At 36.7% G+C, this 27,519-nt stretch overlaps 2 protein-coding genes and 2 long non-coding RNA genes across 5 annotated transcripts in view; 2 read left to right on the forward strand and 2 right to left on the reverse strand.

Moving 5' to 3' along the window:
- The window catches only part of LOC144215283 (uncharacterized), a 12,214-nt gene extending 9,691 nt beyond the window's left edge, over positions 1–2,523 (reverse strand). Inside the window, exons 1-3 of the long non-coding RNA XR_013330380.1 lie at positions 2,509–2,523; positions 2,215–2,396; positions 1,294–1,475 (exon numbers count right to left, since the gene is read on the reverse strand). This is a non-coding gene — a long non-coding RNA (uncharacterized LOC144215283). The remainder of the gene's footprint in view (positions 1–1,293; positions 1,476–2,214; positions 2,397–2,508) is intronic.
- Positions 1–2,848, forward strand: part of LOC144215284 (uncharacterized) — a 21,153-nt gene extending 18,305 nt beyond the window's left edge. The window contains exon 3 of the long non-coding RNA XR_013330381.1: positions 2,794–2,848. This is a non-coding gene — a long non-coding RNA (uncharacterized LOC144215284). The remainder of the gene's footprint in view (positions 1–2,793) is intronic.
- A 1,226-nt stretch (positions 2,849–4,074) lies between these two features.
- LOC144214918 (triple functional domain protein-like) lies at positions 4,075–10,069 on the reverse strand. The gene is made up of 12 exons (XM_077743655.1): positions 9,730–10,069; positions 8,802–8,919; positions 8,149–8,215; positions 7,967–8,070; positions 7,601–7,670; positions 7,430–7,519; positions 7,241–7,333; positions 5,989–6,097; positions 5,718–5,902; positions 5,550–5,645; positions 5,233–5,375; positions 4,075–4,479 (listed from the first exon to the last, which is right to left on the reverse strand). The coding sequence occupies exons 1-12, from the start codon at positions 9,911–9,913 to the stop codon at positions 4,272–4,274; spliced, it is 1,467 nt and encodes a 488-aa protein (XP_077599781.1). The 5' UTR covers positions 9,914–10,069; the 3' UTR covers positions 4,075–4,271.
- Positions 10,070–11,903: 1,834 nt separating this feature from the next.
- Positions 11,904–25,142, forward strand: gnrhr1 (gonadotropin releasing hormone receptor 1). 2 transcript variants are annotated; one of them, XM_077743656.1, is made up of 4 exons: positions 11,904–12,184; positions 15,462–15,990; positions 22,678–22,879; positions 24,125–25,142. In XM_077743656.1, exons 2-4 carry the CDS (start codon positions 15,475–15,477, stop codon positions 24,550–24,552), a joined length of 1,146 nt encoding a protein of 381 aa, XP_077599782.1. In that variant the 5' UTR covers positions 11,904–12,184; positions 15,462–15,474; the 3' UTR covers positions 24,553–25,142. The 2 variants fall into 2 exon arrangements, with proteins under 2 accessions (XP_077599782.1, XP_077599783.1); XM_077743657.1 differs by having other exon boundaries at positions 15,519–15,990.
- Positions 25,143–27,519: the final 2,377 nt, after the last annotated feature.

The following is a 27,519-nucleotide window of genomic DNA, read 5'->3' on the forward strand; positions in this document are numbered from 1 at the left end:
TTAAAATTTAAATCCTAATTATCTTAGTTTGAAGTGATATTTACCATGATAGATCAGGAAAATGGGACCAACCTGGACAAATTGTACATAGCAAAATTAATTCTAATTTTATCCAATTATAATCTGTGATATTGCATAATTTGAGTTTCGGAGTAGTCAGAGAGTTATGCTACTACGATTGACCCACCTTGTCTGGAAACTATAAAAACACTTATTTACTCTCCCACAAAAATGAGAGGAGCGAACAAGACAGTGACGCATGAGGCAACTTTTTAATCGAACCTGTGAAATTGCATAATTTTACATCTTAGTCATCGGGAACATGTACAACTAGGATTGAATTAAAAAAAAAAGACTTCTTAAATTACAGTGTCACAAAGATGTTGCCCCACCGTTCCGGAGGATTCACATTATATTGTAGTCGAACTCAAGTGTGTATGTTTAAATCATAGCATATTGTATCATTTTTAGTCATTTAAACGCTGGGGTTATTTTGTGCTCTTTTTGACTGTGCTACGAGCACAAGAAGGGGGTTGAGTTGTTTGAGCGTCCGCTCATTTGAGCGTGAAAACGCTGGAGTCCGCGAGCTTGACCGCATTAAAATTTCGGTATGTCAAAAGAGCTTTCTGATTCGGCAGGGTGCTCTATGATGTCCTCTACAGAAAATAAAGTGAAACATCATGAATTAGTATAATGATTTCTGTGGCATCTACTGACAGGGTAAACAAGTTGCTATTTTGTTCTTAATTAAGAACAGGGATCGGGTACCTTTTGGACAGAGGGAGCCATAAACAATTCTTTTTCTTTAATGTTATTTCTTGAGAGCCATCCTCAGAATTGAAAAGCAAAAATACATGAAAGTGGGATTTTTTGTAGTCATTTCACCACTTCTGAAGAATAAAAAGTCTCTTTTCTTTTGACAACATTGTTATGCTGTTGCTAATATTGAGACACATCTCTCTCACCAGTGGTTTCCATATTTTACCTCACAGGCCAGTGGAGAGCCACTTATGGCTCCCGGATCTTAAGTTCCCAACCCCTGATTTAGAAGGACTCAAAGAATGATCTGCATTATCAGAATTTTTTTTTTTTTTTTTTAAAAGCCCACAATTAAACGAAAGAAAAAGATTTGTGTTAGCTCTTGGCACATTCATTCAACTGGACATTTCAAAGTCAGTTTCTTGTCACGAGAATTTACAAAATGCCACAGGTGAACTTGCTTCAATCACTCGTTGGCTAAACTAAACAGCGTTTAATATTGTTAGATAATTATGCAAGAGTAATTCAACTTACCTCTTATTCGTTGAATCGTTGCAAACATTTTAGAAGCGAAGTGTTCCACGTGTGAACTCTTCCTTGTTCAGTTTGTTTCTGCTTGTTCAGTTATCGACATCATTGGTCAAAGAGCGCTCTTTTATGACGTCATGCTCTTTCATCTTTTGTTCAGGTTTAGCGCCAAACGATGATTTTGCTAACTGGCAAGTTGCAATTTAAAAAAAAAAAAAAAGATTCCAATTAATTCAACATTTTTTTTCTCAAAAGGAGCAGAATAGATAAAAACAATGTTTTTCCATCACAATAAATTACTCACGCTCCTTAAATGTGACATCACAAACTGCTTAGACATTGTGTTTCCTGCGTTTAGATTGATGAAACTTTGAATTCGTTGGGAAAATAAAAGAGCCAATTATCTTAAAAGAATATTGTATTGCGCAACAAAAAAACGCATTTTCTATCAAGGCAACAAAGCGTTGTGTTACTCTCAGTATTTTCCAGAATTTGAAATGATAGTGGATCATTGATGAACTAGAAAAATGTGTATTTCGTATTGAAGACTGGGACGTTTTAATCTTGTGTTTGGTTCATTGCAGTGAAGCTTGTGTCCCAAAACTGACCCCTCTGCACCGCCGCTGAGCCCACAAATCATCCCAGGGAAGGGCTCCCGAGTCTTAGGTTCCCCACCCCTGATTTAGAAGGACGCAAAGAATGATCTGCATTGTCAGAATTCTTTAATTTTACTAGAAAAGCCCACAATTAAACGAATGCAAAGGATTTTTGTTAGCTCTTAGCACATTCAACTGGACATTTCAAAGTCCGTTTTTGTATCACGAGGATTTACAAACAGCAACAGGTGTACTTGCTTCAATAACTCGTTGGCTAAACTAAACAGCGTTTAATATAGTTAGAAAATAATGCAAGAGTAATTCAACTTACCTCATATTCGTGGAATCGTTGCAAACATTTTAGAAGCGAAGTGTTCCACGTGTGAACTCTTCCTTGTCCAGTTCGTTTCTGCTTGTTCAGTTGTCGACATAGTTGGTCATAAAGCGCTCTTTTATGACGTCATGCTCTTTCATCTTTAGTTCAGGTTTAGCGCCAAACGGTGATTTTGCTAACTGTCAAGTTGCAATTTAAAAAGAAAAGATTCCAATTAATTCAATATTTTTTTTTCTCAAAAGGAGCAGAAGAGATAAAAACAATGTTTTTCCATCACAATAAATTACTCACGCTCCTTAAATGTGACATCACAACCTGCTTCGACATTGCGTTTCCTGCGTTTAGATTGATGAAACTTTGAATTCGTTGGGAAAATAAAAGAGCCAATTATCTTAAAAGAATATTGTATTGCGCAACAAAAAAAACGCATTTTCTGTCAAAGCAACAAAGCGTTGTGTTACTCTCACAGTATTTTCCAGAATTTGAAATGACAGTGGATCATTGATGAACTAGAAAAATATATGTATTTCATATTGAAAACTGTGACGTTTTAATCTTGTGTTTGGTTCATTGCAGTGAAGCTTGGGTGTCCCAAAACTGACCCCTTTGCACCCTCCGCTGAGCCCACAAATCATCCAAGGGAAGTGCTTTGCTTTGCTTCTTTGGTAACACGCGCGAGTGTTTCCTTTGATGCATGCGTGCAGGTCCACCGATGAATGCGTGCACGGCCATTGGTGCATGCGCGGTACATGCGCGGTACATGCGCGAGCACCGTGTTACTGAGACATCTGGACGACCGCAGGAGAGGGCGCAGCTCTGGGACTGTCTTGGACCATCAAGCATATAAAAAAAACTGTAACTTGTGTTGGAGTTGTTCTTTTTGTTCTTTTTTTGTGAAGCGGGGCTTTGTTTTCTTTGATGTATGCCGGCACGTCCACCTGTGCATTAGTGGTACATGCGCGAGCGCAGTGTTGCCGGGACATCTGGACGGTCGCCGGAGAAGGCGGAGCCCTGGGACCATCACGGAACATCAAGTATTGAAAAGGCTTTGTAACTTGTGTGGGGTTGTTCTTTTGACCCAGAGCGGTGTGGGGAAACGACTCTGTATTGTTTATATATGAGGAATAAATACACTGTGGAGAAACCCGGCGCATCTTGGTGGTCTCTTCGAATTTTGAACATGCCCTTTGTTAGAACGACAAGCCTGCTATAGTTTAGTATAGATAGAAAATGTTATACAGTTAGTCAGGTAGAGTCAAATATAAGGGCTTGTAGTCTAACAGGAGTGACTCTGGATTGGATTTTTATATTATGAATAAATATTCTGTGTAGTAACCCAGCACATCTTGGTCGTCTCTGTTCGAATTTTGAGCATGCCCTTTTGTTAGGACGACAAGCCAGGGTGTCTTTATCTCTTCCACTTTTATGAATGTCGAACAGCAGTTTGGAGAAGTTTTATTAAATGCATCAAAGAAAAACAAATAGTATCAAAATCATTCTTCCTACCACTTCATGCCCACATTTCTTTTAAAATATTTCACAATTATGTACATAATGATTGAACAAATACAATAATTGCAAACTAATAATTAAACCCGGAAGCCGCCTTGTGTTGTCGAAGTTCACTTGCCCGACTTCAGTGGACAAAAGCGCGGGTTAGATTCCTGCTAGTAGCGGTTTGTATGAAAGCACGGATGGTACTTTTGTCTCTGTGTAACATAAAACTGACTGCCGACAAGCATTAAGTGTTGTCATTTTTTGTCCCCCAGCAACCCTTTCGAGGATGGGCAGTATGGAAGATGAATGAATAAATAAATAACAAGACCAAAACATTCTGCGAATATAATATACATTTAATTCTGTAAAAATATCAAACTATATACAAAGGTATGTAAACAATCATAAGAACTGTACAATAGGGGGAAGCAAATACAAAAATATTCAATTAAAAGGTGACTTTTTTTGTTCCATATGCTTCAAATATATTTAACAACATGTGACTGTCCAAGAGCAATAAGTTACAAGTCTCCAATATGAAAAATACAAACATGTATTTAAATCAATTTAAAGGCGACTTTCTTTTTTTCTGAATGTTCTTTGTTTGGTTGATTAACTTTCAGAATGCATCTGTTTCTTGATGCAAGGTTTAGGTTGGGTGTCATCTCGTGGCAATCCCCAATCTTATTGGATGCGGGCTCATCGAGCTGCTCTGGGCCACTGTAGTTCACCGCTTTCACATTGACTCTCAAATGTTCTTCACCCCTTAAAACACAATTAGAACAAATAATTATTTCGTTTTCTGTATAGCTTATCCCCACAGAGGTCAAGGGGGGTGCTAGAGCAATCTCAGCTAAATATGGGGACCTAGCAGGGGATACCCTAAATTGCAGGGCAAATGGAGACGGACAACCATTCACGCACACACTTATATCTAGGAGCAATTCAGAGTATTCAAAATCGGGGTACCCGGAGAAAATCCACGCAAGCCCGGGGAGAACAATTCTACACAGTAGGCACCCACCTGGGATCGAAACTTCGATCCCAGAACTATGAGGCCGCTGGGCGGCCCTCTAGAAATCCTTACAAAAAGGTTTTGTAATGATTAAGAAAAACTCTAAGCATGAAGTCAAGTCTCAAAAATCTCAGTCCCAAATCTTGACAATTCCGGTTTGATTTAAGCAAATAGGCAGTTCTGCAATAACTTCAATTCTTTATTAAGAATGTGTCTTATCCAAAATGGACACATAGGTTGGAATGCAGGAATTATAACAAGTCATTACATACGTTTTTAAAGAGCTGTTTACTTTTGACCAAACTATTTTCTATCGTGGAACCAGTTGGGTCAAGTACACTGTGCTAACATTTCAAGTTGAAAGAATAAAAAAAAGTAACATAATGGCTCGTTTAGAAAAAAAAAAAACTTAAGTCGACTCAGTGATGACTCATTGCACCACTTCCAGTGTGTAGACTCAAACCAAAAAGTGCCTGTATATTGTAAGGAGTGTAATTAAATACCTCTGGTGCTTGCAGAGTGTGGCTGTGCTGAATTTAGGAATATAAAGAGGCTTCTTCAGTCCCGCCCCCAGGAAGTTGGTCTGTTCATGGATTAGCTTTCGAATGTGCCCGATCCATTCCAGTTTGATTTTAATAGTGGGCGCCTATTGATTTGGAAGACAAGCAAAAGTTAATGTGGCCTTTTGCACCACTCTTGAGAACCACATAAGCATCCTATCCTATTCGCTGGAATTTCAATTACTGTAAGAGTTACAATACTTGTTTTCTGTTTTACTTTCAAAGAGAGAGAGAGAGAGAGAGAGAGAAGAGCATCTAACCTTGAGAACAATGATGTTGTTCAATGTGCAACCCATCAAAAGTGCAAACTTGCGGGGTTTTCCTTCCACGTTCTCTATCATTTTTATTTCGGAGAGCTGAGGAGGCAATGGGATTATCATTTTCACATATTGGATTCACATATAAAAATGGTGTAAAGGATTACTCACATTAAATTGTCTCTTGAAAATGTATTTGAACTTTCCCTTGGTGCCCTTGGCCACCTTGCAGAAAACCAAGGTCTTCTCCAGGAGAAAGAGGTATCTTTTTCTGCCCATTCGGAAGGGTGACTTGGAATCCCACACCTTGAAGGACTCCTCCATGAGTAGCTCCTCTTTAATGCTCTCGTCAAACCCTGAAGAAGGGTAAAGTAGGCAATGTAAGAAAATGATACATCGATGAAAAGCAAATGTGTGGCCATCTTGCCAAGTGTTCCTTTACCATCCACTGAGGAGAGATGCATGGCATCATTGATTGCTTTGGGAATGCTAAGCATCACCTCAACGGCTTCCTGGAGCACACTATTGCTCTCACAACTTTCCAGGAGGTTCTATATAAATGGAAAGAGCATTAAGACATTGCTTCCACAGAATCTCAGTTCGCCAATTTCTATGTGTAACTAAAGCCTACATGTTGTTCAAAATCTTGTTTTCATAAAACAGTAAAGTCATTTGATTTATTAATACATTAATACCTTGACATACTAGTGCCCCCAGATATGAGCAAATTGAGATACGAGTAAAATTTCGAGCAAATATTTACCTTGAGTTACGAGGAATTTTGATATACGAGCATACACCTGCTACTTATGAGGCAATCTCGTCGCAACTCCCTCATCTAAATGTCTTTACGAGCACTGGGCGGAGCGTTGCATTTTTTTCAGTGTTTTTTTTTCCTGGCGGAGCATTGCATTTTTTCAGTGTTTTTTTTTCCTGGCGGAGCTTGCTCGCCAATATGAGAGGAGTATACTAATTCCAATTGGCAACTGGTCATGCGCATATTATTGTGAGGACATTTGTGTGCATAATTTTTGGAATATTTTGAAGGGAAGACAAAAGCAAACAACCGTTGATATATTCTTTTTAAATATTGGCTGAAAGTCAGAGTGGAGGAGGGGCAAATAGAGCCAACCCGGGAGAAGAAAGGTATAACAATTTAAAATAAAATTATAATTAAGTTTGGTGTAAGGGTAGATTAAATTTATTTTTGAGTGTGTCTGTATCCAAGTTCATTTAATATGTGTAATGTTACGAGCGTGTTGCCGTGCAAAAAGTTTCTCTCAGTGTGTCCCTCTCTCCCCGCCGCAAAATCTGTCTAATTTTAGTACTATTAAACATTATAACCACTAGTTATTTGTTAGTCTGTTAATAGATGGCGAATTAGAACAAACAAAAATGTTTTTCCATTCCAATATCCTGTTTTTGCTGTTTTCTTCAGAGGGTTGGAAACAATTAATTTGTTTTTAGTTCATTTCTATGGCAAACGCTGATTTGAGACACGAGTAAATCGACATACGAGTTCCGGCCCGGATCGCATTAAGCTCGTATCTCAAGGTACCACCACTGTATTATTTTTTAATCAGACAGCATTGGAAGTGGAAGTTTTGCTGATTGTCACATGAGTATATTAAGAATGCAATTAATGTTGGTTTACTAAATATTACTAAATTCCTACAACCATTTTTTGGACATACCTTGAGCAGGAGTGGATATTGCAAGATTCTCTTTACAGGCTTCAACAGGTAGGAGGTGATCGTGTTTGGCAATTGGTATTTTTGCTGAATTTTCTGTTGAACACACACAGAGAAAGGAGAAAAAAAACGTAAGATCATGAAAATATGTGTCCTGAAGTCAAGTTTTGATAAATTTGACATTTAACTAACATCAAAGTAGTTCCGAGAATGCTCCATGATGAGCTTAGAGGATCGTGGATGATTCTTGCAATAATCCACATACAACTGAAACTTCCCAGCCTACAAACAAGATAAATTGTTAGGGAATTGTTATGGGTCAATTTTCAGCAGAATAGTAGTTATGGATAAAGCAATAAATACCCAGGTGAGAAAGCAGTGTCCAATCTCTTCAGGCATGTGTTCATATTTCTCCAGTTCTTTGAGAAAGATGCTGAAAAAGAGATGGTTGATAAATACATTTTAAAAAGTTTTAAAAAGTAAATGGTGTACATTGTCAACATCAAAGATTTACATGTGTCTCATTTGATTAAATAAAAGCGTTCATCTTAATAAACTTTTGGTACTTTCTATCGGGAAAGGCAATGTTTTAAGAATCAACCAAGAAGAGTCTATTTGTTAAGATTGGTCTACTCTGTTTGAAAACCATAAACACTCAAAACCTTGACATAAAAGGCTACTTATGGTTTTAGTTTTCATTTTTTGTGAACGGTCAGGTTGTCTACTTACTTCTGGTGGAATTCATAGATCTCCAGCAGGTTCCCAAAGATGACGTGCTGCATTTTGCTGATTCCTGGAGGGCTCTTATTGGTCAGCATCTCCCATGTGAAAATCTACCAATGACATCACAATAATTCACTTGTTTAGAGATTGTCTAAAATTAAATTGATGGAAACAGAAAAGAAACTCACATCAATGCACTCGCCCAGGTCTCGCACATATGTCTTCTCTGTTTGAATCAGCTCTGCCACAATAAACCTAAATGATAAAAAATGAAGAAGGCTTAAGTTTGCACGAGTGAGGACATTTAAAAATCAAAATAAAGTCTATTCTAGGGCAGGGGTTGGAACCTTATTGAAAGAGAGAGCCATAAACAATTCATATTTTCAAATGTTATACTCAATTTAAGAGTCAAACTACACGAAAATGTATTTTTTTAGTCTTTTTATCACTTGTAAAGTACAAAAAGTTTCTGAATTCTTTTGGCAATGGTTTTACGTTGATGCTAATCAATGAATATCAATGAGTTAGATGAGTATTAATGAGAGAATGAATGCAGAAGACTAATGAAAAAATAAATCAATGGCACAGTCCCGACATGCCGTTCCTATTGGTGCATTCGGGACTCCTCTCTTTCATTCCATATTTTAGCTCAGAGCCATATACACCCATAAAAAAGAGCCACATCTGGCTCCCAAGCCATAGGTTCCCTACCCCTGTTCTAGGCAATGACATCATTTTCTATTCATCAGCAAATAATAAAATCTCTTTATCAATAAGAAAGAAAAAATCCTACCCATTAAATTATATTAATAAATTCACAAATGAATAATGAGCCACATACCTTTTTTTGGAAGCAGATTTTTGTTCTGTGTTTATCTTGAATGTGTCGGGAATGACATCCATTTCGAATTTCGTTATGGCAAGATAATCTTCTGATTCAACAGGGTCTATGATGTCCTCTTTAGAAAATAAAGTAAAACATATCATGAATTATATATATGTATATGTGTGTATGTATATGTGTATATATATATGTGTATATATATGTGTGTATATATATGTGTGTATATATATATGTGTATATATATGTGTGTATATATATGTGTGTATATATATGTGTATATATCTATCTATCTATATATATATATATATATATATATATATATATATATATATATATATATATATATATATATATATATATATATATATATATATATATATATATATATATATATATATATATATATATATATATATATATATATATATATATATATATATATATATATATATATATATATATATATATATATATATATATATATATATATATATATATATATATATATATATATATATATATATATATATATATATATATATATATATATATATATATATATATATATATATATATATATATATATATATATATATATATATATATATATACACATATATATACACACACACACACACATATATATATATAAATACATGTGTGTGTGTGTATGTAAATGTGTGTATGTACACACACACACTAAATATGATATGCATTGTCAGAAAAAATATTTTAAAAAGCCCAATTTGAAAAGATAGCAAAAACTTTTCGTTTTCTCTTGGCAAGTTCAATTGGACATTTCTAAGTCAGTTTTTCATCAGTAGCATTTACTGACATCAACAAAAAGTGAACTTGCCTCCGTCACTCGGATAAATTAAACTGCATTTATGTTGTTGGAAAATTATGCAAGTGTAATTCAACTTACCCCCTATTCGTTCAATCATGGCAATAATTTGAGAAGCTAACTGTTCCATGTTAGAAAAGTCTTGTCCAAGTAGTTTCTGCTGATTCCGATGTGAGTACTGCTGCATCTGACGGATTTTCATCCGAGGTTTCTGTTCATTTCTCCGGTTGACATCAAAGACCAAAGAGCGCTCTTTGGTCGTCATCCTCTTTGATCGCGAGTTCAAGTTTAGCGCCAAACAATGATATTATAAACAGCAAAATTGCAGTTAAAAACGATTACATTTTAATCGTAAAAATATTCCCAAAAATTGGCAACAGAGGAAAAACGACGCTTTTTTTCATCACATTGATTTTTTCACGCTTCTTAGGTGTGACGTCACAACCTGTTTCAACATTGGGCTTCCTGAATTTAAATTAACGAAACCTTTAAGTTCGTCCAGAAAATAAAGTAGCAGTTATCAACCTCATAATAATATTTTACTGCGCAACAAAACAAAGCGCTGGGCCGCCCTGATTAAACTTTTTTTCCTGAATAAAAAGGTGTTGAAAGACACACAAACTGCTGTTATAGTCTGATGCTTTTCAGTTGAAATTCAAGTTGGAAAGATTTGAGCCAAAACCAGCTGGCGGCGGTATCTGAAAATCCACCCGCTAGCCTGCTAATGCTACCTCTAACAAAAATTCGACTACATCTAGCATACTGTTGTTTATATAGGCCGAAACTTGTGTTGAAGTTGATGGACTAAATATCTTGAAAATACTGCATTAAAATACAAGGTACTGCATATATTTTTCTTGCTCATCAATAATTCACTGTCATTTCACATTGTTCAAAATACAGTGAAAGTAAAACATGACTTTAGGTGCTTTAACAGAACTTTCTTTGTACAATTAGTTTCTTTCTGCTAGTTCTTTTTTGGAACCATTCAGCCATCTTTCCGCTGTCATACACATGGGATTAGCTGTGAACAATACGCAGAAGAAAAAGCAACTCCTCGATGTCACTGGAAATCCCAAACTGGACAAAAGTGCCAGGAGAAGAAGCGACACTTCAAACCAATCATTCCATCTATTATTATGTTGAAAGTGAGATCGCTCCCCGATAAGATGGAAGAGCTGTCGGCGCTTACCAGGCTGGAAAGGGAGCATCGGGAGTGTTATATACTCTGTTACTGTTTATTTTTCAGCTCCAGACTGCTGAGGGACTCAAATAAGCATAGATGAGTAAATTTAACGTCCTTGTTTTGCATTGAGTTGTACACCTCTGTTAATGTTATCAGTTTAGCTGTTTGTGCACAGACTTAGGTGGTAATTTAGTTCTGCTTCTAAAATTTTAGTAGTGGTCAATGTATTATATACTGTTTGAGTTTTGGGTTAGGGTTAGGCTGTGTTCAGTTTCTCTGATTAGCCTTTTATGTGTATACGAGGAGAGTTTTTGGTGACGTCTGGCGTGGGAGTATTGCTACCTTTACCTTATATGTCTTGTCCAATAAGTCATGTTTTTGCTTTTTGTCGGTTTGCTTTCCTGCCTCTGTTTATTTTTCACTTGGATATAGAGCTTTTATCATTAAAAGTCCATTTTTTTCACCACCAATTTTTACCATCTTTTCTTTCCTGCATCCTGGGTTCAACTTCGCTACAGCCAACGCTCAATATGACACATTTAAGACAATGGATTATTTTATATTTGTATTAGTATATGGGAAAAATACGGAAATTCTTATTGGATGGTTTCCTACATTGATTTTAACACGCAGCCAGCTTTTGACCCCCAAACTACGGGAAAAGTGCAGGTCCAAAGAGACTCTATCCACAGTTGAAGCTGGCTAACGCAAGCGAATGGTGTCTGAACTCAACCTTAGTGTGTGGGCCATATTTAATGATGATTTCATAATTTGCTGTGGGCCATTGATAACTGGATGCCGGGCTTCAGTTGGCTTGTGGGCCATAGGTTCAAGACCACTGCTGTATTCCATAGTGACTCATTGGATGCACCCGTCTGTCTCTCTACATCAAAAGGGTGAATGAATTATTGATGCAGTCTTTCCTACTGTCCTACCTAAAAACAGCAGCAATATTCTTGGATATTCCCAATACAGGAATTGGATATCTTTAATGTGTCACATTGGTTGCCCAGACTGCAGCAGTCCCCACGTCACGTAGCCCAATTAACCAATCAGAAACTATCCAGGCTCCTCTTTCACGATGAATTCGCAAGAAGGGACACAACGCATGCCCGAAGGCGGTCTTGACGACCAAGACCACAAAGGTGGTGGGAAAGACAATAAAAATAACATCACAAATGACATTCGAATGATTTAAGAGGTGGTTTACATCCGACAGATTGGCCGATCATAATAGAGAATAGATACAGTGATGCTTCAGAACCATGGACAGCACCTTTCTGGAATAGGATTCCCGAAGGTGTTCACGTCACCTCACCGCCACTAAATTTCCAAAAGATAATTGTACAGGTAAGAATATTTCAGTTATTACCACGGTAGTTGGCGATTGCGAGATGAGGATTCGTAAGTTAACACAATTGAATTTACATACGTCCTAAAAGTGGTAATACCAGGAGAATGTGTCATTTCGGTTCCTAGGCTATAGTTTCCCGTTTGTTAAATAGCGCATGGGTGTCATGCACCTATTTTTTTGTTACAAGGATTCATCGACGTATCCATGTACATTTGCTACATTCCAGAAAACTGCGTGTGCTTTCTTTTGGCGCATTGGGACATCTTGCAGTCTGCCAGCAGAGAGCGCTATTATACCTTTGTTATTTCTAGAACAAGGGTAGCCAAATCCGGTCCTCGACAGCCCCTATCCAGTTTGTTTCCATTTGTCCCTCCTCTAGCACACCTGAATAAAATGATCAACTCACCAGCAAGCTATTCAGAAGCTCCAAACCGATCCCGATTATTTGATTCCGATGTGTTGGTGGACGGACAGACTGGATAGGGGTTCTCGAGGACTGGAGTTGGCCATCCCTGGTTTAAAACATAAAACCATCTGCAGAAAGACAATTGACTTTGTGTTGCAATTAAGCAGAAGTTGATTCTTCGAGTCCCCGTCCCTTTATTATATACACCTAACTAATACCTAGTTGTGCCGCCTTTTGCCTTCAGATTTGCCCAAATCCGCCATGGCATAGATTCAACAAGGTACTGCAATCATCATTGCTTAGTCTCGCATAGCTTAGTCAATATTGCCAATTGAGTACTGAGAATGCATTTTCATGTGCATGAAACCATGCAATCTGAGATGATTCAAGGCAAAATATATTGCTGGAAGTCACAATCTGGGATGACATGGTCAGCAACAATCCTCAGGCAGGTTGTGGTGTTCCAATCATGTTTAATTGGCACCAAGTGTGCCAAGAAAATATTTATCAGACTACTACACATCCATCAAGACCCTGATTTGTTAATACAAGGCATGCATTTGGATCCAAAAATTGAGACTCATGAGACCAGGCGATGCTTTTCCAACTTTCTATGCTCCAAATTTGGAGAGCCTGACCAAATTCTGGTATTATTTGCCTCAAGCCTATACATTTAATGTGCTCAGAGATGCTGCATACCTGCTTATATGAAGTAGTTTTGGCTTTCGATCAGCTCAAATCATTCTCCTCTGATCTCCAGCCTCAACAAGGCATGTTGGCCCAATGGATGTTTCTTCTTTTTGGGACAAATGTTCTTTAAACCCAGCAGCAGTGAACAAGGCCAACATACGAGTTTAATTACAATCCAGATTGCATGGACCAATTTGAAGGTGATAATTGAATATTTCTACTGATGGGTAAAGTGTTCCAGATTTCTGGAAATCTGAACAAAGAAGGCTGGCAAACATGTCACCAAAAAAACTGACTAACTTGACGAGTCAGCAAGATTCAAAGGCAACTGAATATAAATAGGAGGTAATAGGACCTTGAAATTGTGCCGTAAAGGAATTGGTAGTCAATGAAAGTTACCCTGTATTCTGAGGTTTGTGTTCTTTTCGAGTTTTGTGTTGATTTATTCATTTATTTTCCGGACCACCGTCTGGAGCCTTTCCCAGCTAAATTCGGACACCAGTCGAGGGACACCCTCACCCGGTGGCCAGCCACTAGCAGCGCACAAGGAGCCGGACCCACCTGTTCTCCATGTCTTGTTAACCCATGTCTGTGTATATAAGTCCCCTTTTTTGTTCATTTCTGGTTGCATTCTTGTCAATGTCATGTCAGTGTTAGATGTGTATCCAAGCCCTTTACATATATGTTTGATTCTGTAGCTTTTAGCTAACCTTAATATTTTTTGATTCCCTGCATTTTTTTGTCTCTTAAATGAAACATTTTGAATTATCACCACCGTCCTGGCCTCCCCTATTTCCCTTGCAACTGGATCCAACCCCGTTTTCGTGCCTCCACACCACACCACACTACATGATATGTATAGAAGTAATAAACATTTCTTGTTTCCATCGAAAGCCTTGCCGTCGAATTCTGTATCATTTGCAGGTTTTTTTATACTCAATACAGGACGTGAACAATAGATAACAATAGTCAAGGTTGAACATGACAAATGCCTGAATTATTGTGGGTAGGATGGGTCTTATTTTTGCAACATTGCAGAAATGGAAAATGCAGTTTTCTAATATTACAATATCATAGCATTAGATTATAGACACCTGATAGTGCAGTGGTTCTTCCGCCTGACTTTCTTGTAGGCAGTATCGGATCATTTTCCACTGGGTTTTTGTGAGAGTCATTGATTGTATTGATTTTTTTCTTCCCTGCGATTGGGTGGCAATAAATTTGGGATGTCCTTGGTTGGCTGGGATAGACTCCAGCATAACTCCCATAACTCTTCTCAAATGTATAACTGAATAATAGATTATCTCATCTCCTTATTTGAAGAGCTTTAGTCTCATTGGAGTCGCAGGGGGTGTTAGAGCTTATCCCAGCCGAAACCGGCCCAAAGGCGGGGGACACCCTGTATCGGTTAACAGCCAATCACAGGGCACAAGGAGACGGACAACCATGCACACTCACGCCCATACTTAGGGTGAATTTAGAGTGTCCAATCAGCCTACAATGCATGTGTTTGGAATGTGGGAGGTAACCGGAGTACCCGGAAGAAACCCACGAAGGCAGAATATGTAACAAACTTCGTGTCTCTTGCTAAGATAAAATTCAAATTGAATTCTGACAATGTTTATTTTTTTTCCATTTTAAAAATGTGTTAAAATGAAAAAAAATTAAAATGTCAAAAAATATGTTGCCTGTTTTTGTCATTTTTTTGTCAAGACCCCAGAACTGTGAGGCCGACACGCTAAACACTCTCGCCACCCTACTAGATTATATATTATTCTTAAATTTTCTTTATATGCAAATAAAAAGAAAAATTTAGACTTTAAAGTTATAGTTTATTATCAAAATTCAAAGCAGTATTTGGAACACAAACTAGTATCTAGGCAGGTCAATAATCCACAATTCAGGATTCAGATGCAAAATATTCCCAGATGAGTCAGTGAGGAATGCAATTTCTGCCAGGCGTCAACCAGATTTGGCGCACCATATATTTTGTTGACCTAAATCCCGCACTCAACTCTTATGAATCTGTGTGGGTCTTTATCGTTTATTGTGTAAGATTATCTATCATATGATCAGTGTGTAAAAATGTGATACAATCACATCTCTCATGGAGACAAAACACAAAAATGGCGCACAAAATGATTTCATTTTAAAATATGCAATTCTTGTTGTCACAGTCATACTCCCAAGATGGCCGGGAACCTTTCGTCGCCGGCCTATCCTTTACTCAACAGCTCTGTCTCCTCGCTGTTGAATGCCACCTCTGCACACTGGGAAGCACCATCCTTCACTGTCGCCGCCCGCTGCCGAGTTGCTGCCACACTGGTGCTTTTTGTTTTTGCCGCCCTCAGCAACCTGTCAGTCTTGATTAGTGTGTGCTGGGGTCGGGGATATCGCCTAGCAGCCCACCTGCGCCCTCTCATTGCAAGCTTGGCATCAGCAGATTTAGTGATGACGTTTGTGGTGATGCCATTGGATGCTATTTGGAATATCACCGTGCAGTGGTACGCCGGAGACGTCATGTGCAAGCTGTTATGTTTCCTGAAACTATTTGCAATGCATTCAGCCGCATTCATATTGGTCGTAGTAAGCCTCGATCGATATCGTGCCATTCTTCATCCACTGGATTCATTGGACGCCGGCCTGAGGAACAAGCGCATGCTGCTGGTAGCCTGGACACTAAGCTTGTTGCTGGCCTCTCCACAGGTATGTTACAATCAGTCGTTTATTGGTGTAATGTTGGCTATCAGAACACAATCTACAAAATACTTCATGCATTCATTCATTTTCTGAAATGCTTTATCCTCACTAGGGTCAGGGGGGGTGCTGGAGTAGAACCCAGCTGATCGCAGGGCACAAGGACACAGACCACCATTCACACTACCTATACCTAGGGGGGATTTAGAGTGTTCAATCAGCCTACCATGCATGTTTTTTGAATGTGGGAGGAAACCGGAGTACTCGGAGGAAAACCACACAGGCCGGGGAGAACATACTTAGATGGCGGTGCGCACGGGTGCAGCGGCTCTATGCTCTCCAGTTTGGTGTCATTCATTATTTACTAACATCTGCGAGGCGAACTTTTTCTACAGTCGCCAGGATTTAATTACTCTCGGAAGGAAATGCGATATATCCATCACAACAGACTACCAACGGACGTATGATATCCCCGAGGACATCTCGAGACCTCTGGGATCTCCGTGGATAGTCAGCCCACTCAGAGTACATCAGAGGTGGCGAAGGGAAAGAAAGCACAAGTGCGGATGCCGGGCAGGCCTAGCTACTAAGCTAAGGCAGCAACCACACCGGGCACCACTTCCGAGTTTTTTTTTTGACCAACGCCAGATCCATCACCCACAAAATGGATGACTTGGAACTTCAGATTGCTACCAACAGCTTTGTTAGGAACTGGAACATTATTCTCATCACGGAAACGTGGCTACATCTGAAAATCCCTGACGCCGCGATATCGCTCGCTACTCGAATGCTTTTTCGAAATGATCGTTCAAAATAATTAACAGGGAAAATGGTGTTGCGACAGTAGGATCATTAACACTCACTGCTCTCCGGATTTAGAGCTATTGGCGATACGGTGCAGGCCCTTCTATCTACCTAGAGAGCTAATCGTTATCATTATAATCGCAATGGCGGGCCATTGGGGCCTTCAAGGCCTTCTTTGCTGGCCTAAGAAATATTTGAATCATATATTATATTTTGTCCATCAATACATATTAAATGATTCCAAATTGTCTGTTAGCTTCCTTTCCCCCTGGTTGCACAGCTTCCAGATGTGTGTTTTCATATTGAAACATTTAACCAATCACATTTCAGCCATTATTTGTTGCCAGGGTCAGAAATCTGCCTCAAAGCCTTCACAATCAGTTCTGCGGGCTCTGCCGCTTTAAACAAGAGGTCGATAAGACTGTTGCTTCAACCAATTAGATTTCGAGTTGGCAACACCACAATGTATTGACGCAGGCGTAGGGCTACGTCATTGCCTTGTTGCAGGCTGAGGTATACGTCATCGCTTTCACCAACTGTGAGGCTAGTCATTAGCCAGAGCTATCAAACTGTATTTGGAGCAGGCTGCACAATCAAATATATTATTGTGTTGATTTAAAGCCATTTTCATGACAGACTATGCCAGAAATATGACAGGACAGGCTCGACTTTCAGCATTAGCTTTGATAAAGATATAAAAGAAGGAAGAGAGAAATGAGGTTGGATGTTGTGTACAGTTAAAAAGAATTTTTGGTGAGTAAAATATGTCTATATTCCTAAATAATATTTCAAATGTGGACAAAGTTCTGATATCTGAAAAGCTCCAGTGTTTGTATTTAATCACTAAATCCTGCTAGGAAGTGGATTTTACCCCATTTTCGGGCAATGTTTGCCGGTTTACCATTGACGTTCATCGCTGTGTTTTCCCAGGAAACTCACCCCCCTGGCCCGGTTGTAATGTCTTAAAAGTTCCAGTATTCGTATTTAAGCATTAAATGGTGCTAGAAAGTGGATTTTACCACATTTTTGTGCATTGATTTATTGATTATTTTTTGTGTCGTGGCTATAGCTGCAGTCGAGGTTTTGGTACACGGACGATTGGTCGACCGGTGTTTTGGTCGCCGATTTTTTGGTCGCCGATCTTTTGGTCGCCGGTCTTTTGGTCGCCCGGAAGGTTATTGATAATTCCAATTGATATATATAATAATAATGACAATTAGGCTTTTGTTGAGTCAATGATGTTGACAAAGCCTATGTCTGATTATTATTATTATTATTATTATTATTATTATTATTATTATTATGAACGAAGTATGATAATAAGTACTTTGGTGCTTAATTTTTTAGAAACAATGAATTTTCCATGTGTACTGGGTTTATGTCGCTAATATATATTCATTGTAAAAATGAAGTCTGAACCAGAGCCACTTGAAAGATGACTAAGTGTATATCTGCAAAAGTTCAAGCGAAGACACATCGCCTCTGCAGCCTTTGTTCACCACAGCCACCTCTGTAATGCGAGGAGCTAAAAATAGAGACCGTGAGCAGCTTGTTGAAGCCCAAGGCAGATTCCGTCATTGATAGATGAGAATGCTGGATAATGAGCTGACAAGGAGTTTACATTTGGCTTACTGTCTGTGTGAATAAATACCACCATGAAGCACAATAGTTAAGCGATGTCACAGGCCTTTGTGATTGTCTTTAATTTAATTCATTTAGGACAGAAGAGGCACCGCTCAGAAACAACATACCCACTGTGTGGCGTGATCCCAAATGACTTACACTGAAGAATGACAAAATAAGAGGACATTTCAGAAGTAGTCAGTGTTAATCTATTATTGAATTGAATCGAATTGAATGTCATTGTTGCACCCTGCATTTTATCTTGAAACACAGGGAGAAATAATCAGAACAGTGATTTGTTGTTGCTTCTTCAATCCAACTTTACTGTTATCTTTATTAACAGAAAAACCCATAATATACAATTACATATATATATATATATATATATATATATATATATATATATATATATATATATATATATATATATATATATATATATATATATATATATATATATATATATATATATATATATATATATATATATATATATATATATATATATATATATATATATATATATAGGATATATATATATATATATATATATATATATATATATATATATATATATATATATATATATATATATATATATATATATATATATATATATATATATATATATATATATATATATATATATATATATATATATATATATATATATATATATATAGATATATATATATATATAGATATATAGATATATATAGGATATATATATATATATATATATATATATATATATATATATATAGGAAGGTTGTTTGGTGCAGATCTACCTTCCACAGGATGACTGAGGGAGGGTAAGTATAAAGACAGAGGTAAGTGATCCATCTTATTCTTGTTGGCATCGGTGAGGCAACTTGTAGTCGCCGGAAAATGGCGCTCAAGGCGGAGAGCTAACAAGTATGAATATGTCATAAATAAATGTCATAAATGTGTCTGGCCTGGGAAGACGAACTTGTGGAGAAGCACTATACAATTTCGTCATACGCTGCTGAGGGTATGATGACTACTAGGCTTTTTGTCAAGTCAATGATGACGACAATGCCTATGTCTGATTTTCATTTTTTCATTTTCATATATATATATATATATATATATATATATATATATATATATATATATATATATATATATATATATATATATATATATATATATATATATATATATATATATATATATATATATATATATATATATATATATATATATATATATATATATATATATATATATATATATATATATATATATATATATATATATATATATATATATATATATATATAGTGATAACAACAAACAACAAACGAACAAACAAATAATACTAATAAATAAATATTTGATAAATAAGTAACACATAAATCAGGAGTATAATAAATAAGTCACAGTCAACATAATAAATAGGTCACAGTCAACATAATAAATAAGTCGTAGTCAACATGAATAAGTGAATAAGTGTTCATGTAAAGTAGTTAACAGTCTATGGAGTTTTACTGCAGTGCAAGATATTCTTGATTGACCGAGTTGAGTACGATGACGGCTCTTAGGAAGAAACTTTACATGTTTAAATACATAGAAAGGGGCTAATTACCAAATTCACACAGCTGGTTACAAGAAGAAAGGGAATTCTGGAGGGACACTAGGTGAAAACACAATCCCTCAACCAGCACACACAAGGAAGACACACACACACAGTTGTGACAGCGTAGGTCAGCATACTCTTAGTGGCTGACCTAAAGAAGGTCACCAGCAGGTTGGTGTTGAGTTGCACTTTTCTGAGTACTCTCAGGAAATGTAGCCTTGCGGTGGCTTCTTGACGAGTGCTGTGGTGTTTGCTGCCCAAGTGAGATCAGCAGATATTTGTTTTTCTGACATCTCGCCCTGTCCCGGGCTGTTGATCTGGGTTTGCAGTGAAGAGTCGTCAAGGACTCTTGATACCAGCAGATGGATATCAACAATCACCTCCAGGAACACTCAGATAGTGTTCCTACATCGTAACGCCCTTTTCGCTTCTTTATGGAATTGTTGTGTCGATGTTGTTTTTGCTTACGCAGTTGGATTAATCAGTAACCCGGTATAATTGTTTTGATTTATGGCTTTAAAGCCGTACGAGAAATTACTGTTCGAGAAGATACTTCGGAGACCGGGAGGAAGTCTTGATGTATCTTCCCTTATAAAGTTGCTTATCATAGATGCCTATTTAATTAAATGTCAATAATTAAATCAGATGTCTGCCTGCAGTGTTTTAATAATTATATTAAAGTATAATTGCTAATGAACCTATCAAGGATGATGGTGGTCGATTTTAGGTGGCTTATTCTAGTGATAGGTTGAAAATGTCTGTGAAAACTGGTGCTAGTTGGTCAGATCCGACGACAGGGCAGTCTACAGTGCAGCTTGCGACAATCTGAGAGGCACCAAGTCTGCCAAAGCAGATTACAAGGGGATATTAGCAGGGCAACTTGACAACCCTCGAACGAAGTGGCAGAGAATACAGTCCCTCATCAACTATACCGACTGAGCTGCGACTCCTAAGCAACTTTTTTCCCAGCTTTGAGACCCAAGCCCAGCACACAGTCACACCACCTCTTACATCCCACACGTTGCTCGTTCAAGAAGTGTTTTCATAAATTTGAATTTTCATAAATAGAAGCCTACTTTGTATTGAATTAGGATAATTCATCTCACGGTCTTTAATAATTCGCCCCTAAACCCTTTAAAAAATGACAAAAGTTTTGAGGGTTATTAGTCTTACATTGTTATATATTTTTCAATGAAGAAAGTGCTTTGCTTACTTCATCTACAATGCCGGCTTGCAGCAAAGAAAATGCTTTGCTCCTTAATTACAGTAAACAAAAGGGAAGCTGAATCCACTTGCTGCTGGAATGTGGAGAAAATACTTCGGCTGCACATGACCTTCATTTGTTTTGACTATTTGACGTCTCACTTTTGTTTCCCACCCCTTGAGAGTTGAGATGTCCATTGTAACTAGGGTCATTGAAGTTAATAAACAAGGAAAAGAAGCGTGTGACGCCGGAATGAACCGGGGTCTAGACCAGATCGGTTCGATTTCTCCTTGCATGAAAAATCCACAAGATTGTCTTTTCTCTACATTTGTGCGTGCATTTTGCAATGCCCATTGGCAAACCTATCAAAAGTATACGAAATATGTATAAAATAAATAATGTCAATGTTTTTATATATGCAAAAAAGAGCAAAAGTATAAGTATTTTTTTTAGCCATTAAAATGACGTCACAAGGACGAACCAAACAAACATAGAAAACACCTCAGTTCAAACATAAGACTTATGAAGAGGTTAGTTTAGCTTATTTATGAAAGTATAAAGAGTTGGGAAGTGGGCTATTTACAGACAAAGTGTTTCGTAATCTGCAATGGATATATTATACAATAAAAAAAACTATAAAAGCATTCAATTCAATACCACTGTAGTATGTTTAACAAACATTATTTATAAATATCAGTTTTTTAATTGTTATTTAAATTTTCTTTTTTTTATTTCACAAAACCAATGAGTAAATATTCACTTTTTTAAAATTAATGCATTATGAAATGATAAAAAAGAAAAGAATTAAATAATTATTCTCTGATTTCTGCAATCCTGGTGCTTTCACAAAGATTACATAAAGTTTAACTGATTAATGTTTCAAAACATAGGTTGCTATTAAATAACTATTATTTTTTAATATATTGGTCTCTCTATATTGACAATGGGGTATCCCCTGAAATATTGAGGGTCACTGTACCACCTTGTGATTTACTACCTTTTTCTTCATATTTTCATTGTTGCCTGGTGCCTGTACATTTAAGACGTTCACCATTTAAGTGGTGCATTAAGGGATTTAATGCATAATACTGGACCAAAGAACTGTTGATTTCAAAGTTCTTTGACATTTGTATGAAATAAACAAATGTCACATTTGTTTACTGCAACCAAACGACTATCAACTAAAGCAGGAATCAACAATTCTAGTTTTTGAGGGTACCTTTGAGTCTGTTTTTCTTTTTTTGCATCTCCCTCCTCCCACACACAAGAATTAATAATCAGGATCATAATCAAACTTCTGGATAGTTTAGTGATGAGTTGATCCTTAGATTCTGGGGTGTTGGAGGAGGGAGACATGGAAAATAGACTGGATAGGTGACCTCAAAGACTGGAGTTGAGGACCCCTGATCTATAGCGTTTTTTTGGAGATTGCACACATCCCTCATCTTTTCACTCTCATTCTCAGCTGTTCATCTTTCGAGCCATTAAAGCGGACGGAGTGGACTTCACTCAATGTGTGACCCATGGGAGTTTCCAGTATTTCTGGCAGGAGACGGCATACAACATGTTTCACTTTGTGACACTGTATGTCTTCCCTCTGCTTGTCATGACCTTCTGCTACACACGCATCCTCACCAAGATAACTGGGCAGATGCACAAGAGCAAAGGTGTGTGAACGTTGGCTCATTTAAAAATCATTCAGATCCAAAATAGTAAGTGGGAGAAATTAAGATGTGTTTCAAAATTTTGAAAGAAATGTGTAGATTGTAATGAAAGATATGGTCAATTTTTGGGTACATATTGTAAAGACAAATGACAATTTTGACTGACATTCATTAGTTGCAGGGATCAATTCAATTAAAGTACTAAATAGAATGTACCCAGAGAAAAGAACGCAGAAGTAATGGGAGCAATTTAGTCTTTCATCTTTGCTGAAATTAAAGATCGTTTATCATATGTTTGCCTTTCAAAGGTGCTAATCATTTTGTATTCAAATAATAACATTTTCGGAATTGCATTTTGATCCTTTCTGAAATGCAGTTTCTTAATAGAGTGAAAAGGTAAAACAAAAACTGTTGAAAATTATAATAATTGGAATTCAATGTATGGCTTTTTCTGATGTTCTTGTAGAGCCAAATTACTCACAAAGGGTGCAGGTTCTTATTCCAACTGATCCAGCACATGAAACCAATGAGGTTTCTTCTGAAACAAGCACTGCCTGATAGCAATGAAGCGATTACACTGAAAAAAAACAAGATTAATTTAATCAGTTGGTATGAAAACGCTGTAGTGTAGAGGATAGAGAATTTATGTCTGTATTGATGTATTGTCCGTCAAAATATAACAGAATTTCTCTTCTGTTTGCTTAGAAATTCCAATTTTGATTTAAATTAAAGGCAGAATTAAACATTTTTAATGGTTTAATGTTTGCCCAAATGCTGCTACTTATATCTGAACCTTTATATATATATATATATATATATATATATATATATATATATATATATATATATATATATATATATATATATATATATATATATATATATATATATATATATATATATATATATATATATATATATATATATATATATATATATATATATATATATATATATATATATATATTTCACACAACACACTTATTTATTATTTATTTACTTACTTATTACCTATTTATTTATGTCTAAAATGTATTTTCCTGTGTCTGCATTCTCACCCTCTTGCTACTGTGAAATTTCCCGAATACGGGATGAATAAAGTTATATAATTTAGTCTAATCTAAAATTCCAAAATCCACAGATTGACAGTTTATATTTAGAAAAATCCGCACACCTGATCACTTGTATTGAACATCTTAGTTGAGATAAATACTTTGTGTAAGAATTGCTCATTTCTTACGTCTTTAGATGGTGAGCGATGTCTGCGACGTAGTGGAAAAGATAAGATCCCGAAAGCCCGCATGAAAACCCTCAAGATGACAATAGTGATTGTCAGTTCCTTTGTCATCTGTTGGACCCCTTACTACATTCTGGGGATCTGGTACTGGTTTCAACCAGCCATGATCAAGCACACTCCAGAATATGTGCACCACATACTCTTTGTCTTTGGAAATCTAAACACATGCTGTGACCCCATCATCTATGGCTTCTACACTACTTCCTTCCGAGCTGACCTGGCGGACGTGATTGCGTGCTGCCGCCATGGACGTTCTAGCAATGACTCACCCCGCTCTGTGGACCGGCTTTCAGGTAGAAACGGTGCAGGTGCCGGGGAGATGGAGTCGGACCTGAGTTCCAACCCTCACAGTGGTAACCCAGGGTACTTAGAGGCTTAACTCCAATTTGGGCGATTGTATTCATTTCCTGGTAACCTCAAATGTCTGTGATAAGTACTCAAGGGAATACAGCGAATGCATTATTTGCTTGGGTAACTGTTTTAAGTAATAATCACCTGAAGAATTATTAGATATAACTGAATATGCTGCAGTATTCACATAAAAATGAATGTACACAAAATCAGCCAAAGTATTTGAACACTTAGTTTTTGTAGTACCATGGATATTCTTAAGAATTCATTCATTCATCTACCACGCATCCTCCTACACCAAAGACTGGTCGCCAGTCAGTCGTAGGGCACAAAGAGAGACAAACGGCCATCCACACTCACAATCATAGGAACCAAGCCCACACCTGCCCCACCAAAGTCAGGAAAGTAAACCTTTACTCGATCAGGCGGTGGTCATAAGAATTGACAAAAATATTAAAATTCATTGGTTCCAGAACATGTTTCATGCTTACTGACTGACATTTGATCATCGTGCAACCACCACTGACTTAGAAAATTGAAGATGTGAGAAACAAACAAGAAGAGAGAAAATGATGAGAAAATTATTTAATAATGCATTAAAATGAATAGCAAACATGTAAAAACATTTGACCGCTACTTAAAAAAATAATTGGATCCAGTACTTGTTTCATGCATACTGACTGAAATTTAATGATAGTACGAACACCACTGACTTAGAAAATTAAAACAAAAACGCAGTCAGGCCAAAATAACCACTGCTTTTTCAAAATTCAAAAATTTGCACAACTCAATACCCCATGCACAAATGAGTGTCAACAGCAATATTCCTGACTTTTGAGTGAGAAGGTTCTAATGCAGTTTTTGTATAGCCGTTTTCAATCATTTTTTCTTTGTTGTGTTTTTTTCCAATTCTGATTGTGAATAACCCTTTATAGTCATTTAAATGATTGTGATGTCAATGATATGCTGCTGAAAGTCTCATAATAATTCTTATACCTGGTATGGTATGCACTTTTGCTCTGTGACAACAACTCAAACACAATTTGTATTAATAATGACAAATCATTTTCCTTTTTTAAAAAATAAGTCTATGCTTCTATATGTGTAATTGCTATTTGTACTGTTTGTGATATATACTTAATTAAGTTTCTAATGGTACATTCGTGTCCCAATTATCAGTAGTGGTTGTAGGGTAGAACGAGGTTGGTTGTCACACCTGCTAAAAGTCTATAACAATCGTGGTGTGAAATACAAATATCTAAAATTATGCATTGTATTGAGTTTACATTATTACCTTTTAAAGGCAAATTGAAAAAAAGATCTTTACTCTTGTTTTATTGGGCTTTTAAACAAAAGATTTATAATTGTGAAAACATTATCATTAAGCAGTAGGAGAACAAAGCTACAATTTTAAATCAGGGTTCTTGAGCGAGTCAGTGGCTTGCCAACTTTTAGCCAAAAATATAGATGGAGTTGTCAGATTTTTTTATTGTTACTTTGCAATGGACTCTCCGTTATGTATAAGGGTGTCCGTATAAAATTAATCAGTAATTTGCGGTCGGAAAAAGATGTTGATGTTCATTTCTGGACTAAATAATATTTTTTGCTGGATGAGCTTAAAATTGGATGTGTTCTTTTGAAACAACATTGTAAATCTGCCCTAATTTAAGGAATTATGATGTTTACTTGTCAACATTCATTATTTATTCGACCGGAGGTCATTGATAGGCAGGATTGTGTATGTGTCTGCGCGTCGCAAAATTCATAATTGGCTGCTCACTAGATGACGTCACTAGATGACGAATGACGCGAGATTGTCCGCACCCCCAGCTGCGTCACTACGGTATCGCATCGACGATCAACAAAACTCTTAGATTGCTAGGATTCTATAAGTGTCTGCACCCCGTCTGCGTCGTAAAATTCATGAATGGTTCTTTCAATTGGTTCATTTTTAGTGGTTAATGGTTCTTTTTAGGAATTTGGAATTTGGAATCTTACTCAATCACGGGAGTACAAAAATATATTTTTAGTATTGTAGATTTACAAAAAATACTTACAAAAATATTTGTCTACGTAATTCTACGTGATTTTCCCACAAGCATACGATGAAAATAGTCACAAAAATAAAATAAAAAAAACGGATCGACTGCCTCCGTTCGATTATGCTTACTATGTTACCTTTATAAGATAACAAGCAGAATGGCCCGACTTCGCTGGTCCCACCTGCTTGGGTGAGGTTGTTATTGCGTGTGTTTTGGTAATCTATTTGTGTAAGGAGAAGCACAGTGGCTAGTCCACACTTGGGCAGATTTCAATAAAGGATGAAAGTGGAAAAGTTATGACAGAAAAAAAGCACCTGGAAACTCACTGGCGTAAATTGTTACGAAAATGACGTTTGTAAATCTCGTGGAAAGGAGACCTACCTTACGACCTATCAGTAGTGTGTATAGGCGCATCATGTAAACACAACGATTCATACATCAACTCCTTTTAGCTTTAACAAATAAAAGATTGAGTTTACACACTTAGTGAAGGCAAAAAAATGGGAAAATTGGTATCTAGATAGGAAAGAAATTAATGTTATGAAATGCAAAATCTCACAAGTCCTGCTATTCTCCAATTTGACGACGTATGCCTGATGCATTTCAGGAAAATATATTAAGGATAATGAAAAGCCAATCATCGTTGGATCAACATAATTTTAAAATTGATAAACTGTGTTTACATGCGTGGTCAGAATTGTAACAACCAACCCAGCTACCCTTTCAATTAAGCTTAAAACTAGAAAAAAAAAAAACAGATTTTGTCCTCCTTTTACAAGAAAATAAAGTCATTAAAGATGTTTATTCTATAAAATGTTTAAATGCTCTGTGGCCTTTAGTACAGGATGTGTAAACACTGCAATACAGCCAGGCATGCAGTTTTGGTAAAGAAAGTGTTGAAATGATTGTTTTGTAAATTACAGTGTGATTGGCCTCTCTTCAAAATCAAACAA

This window comes from Stigmatopora nigra, chromosome 21, assembly GCF_051989575.1.
Source record: "Stigmatopora nigra isolate UIUO_SnigA chromosome 21, RoL_Snig_1.1, whole genome shotgun sequence".
Lineage (NCBI taxonomy): Eukaryota > Metazoa > Chordata > Actinopteri > Syngnathiformes > Syngnathidae > Stigmatopora > Stigmatopora nigra.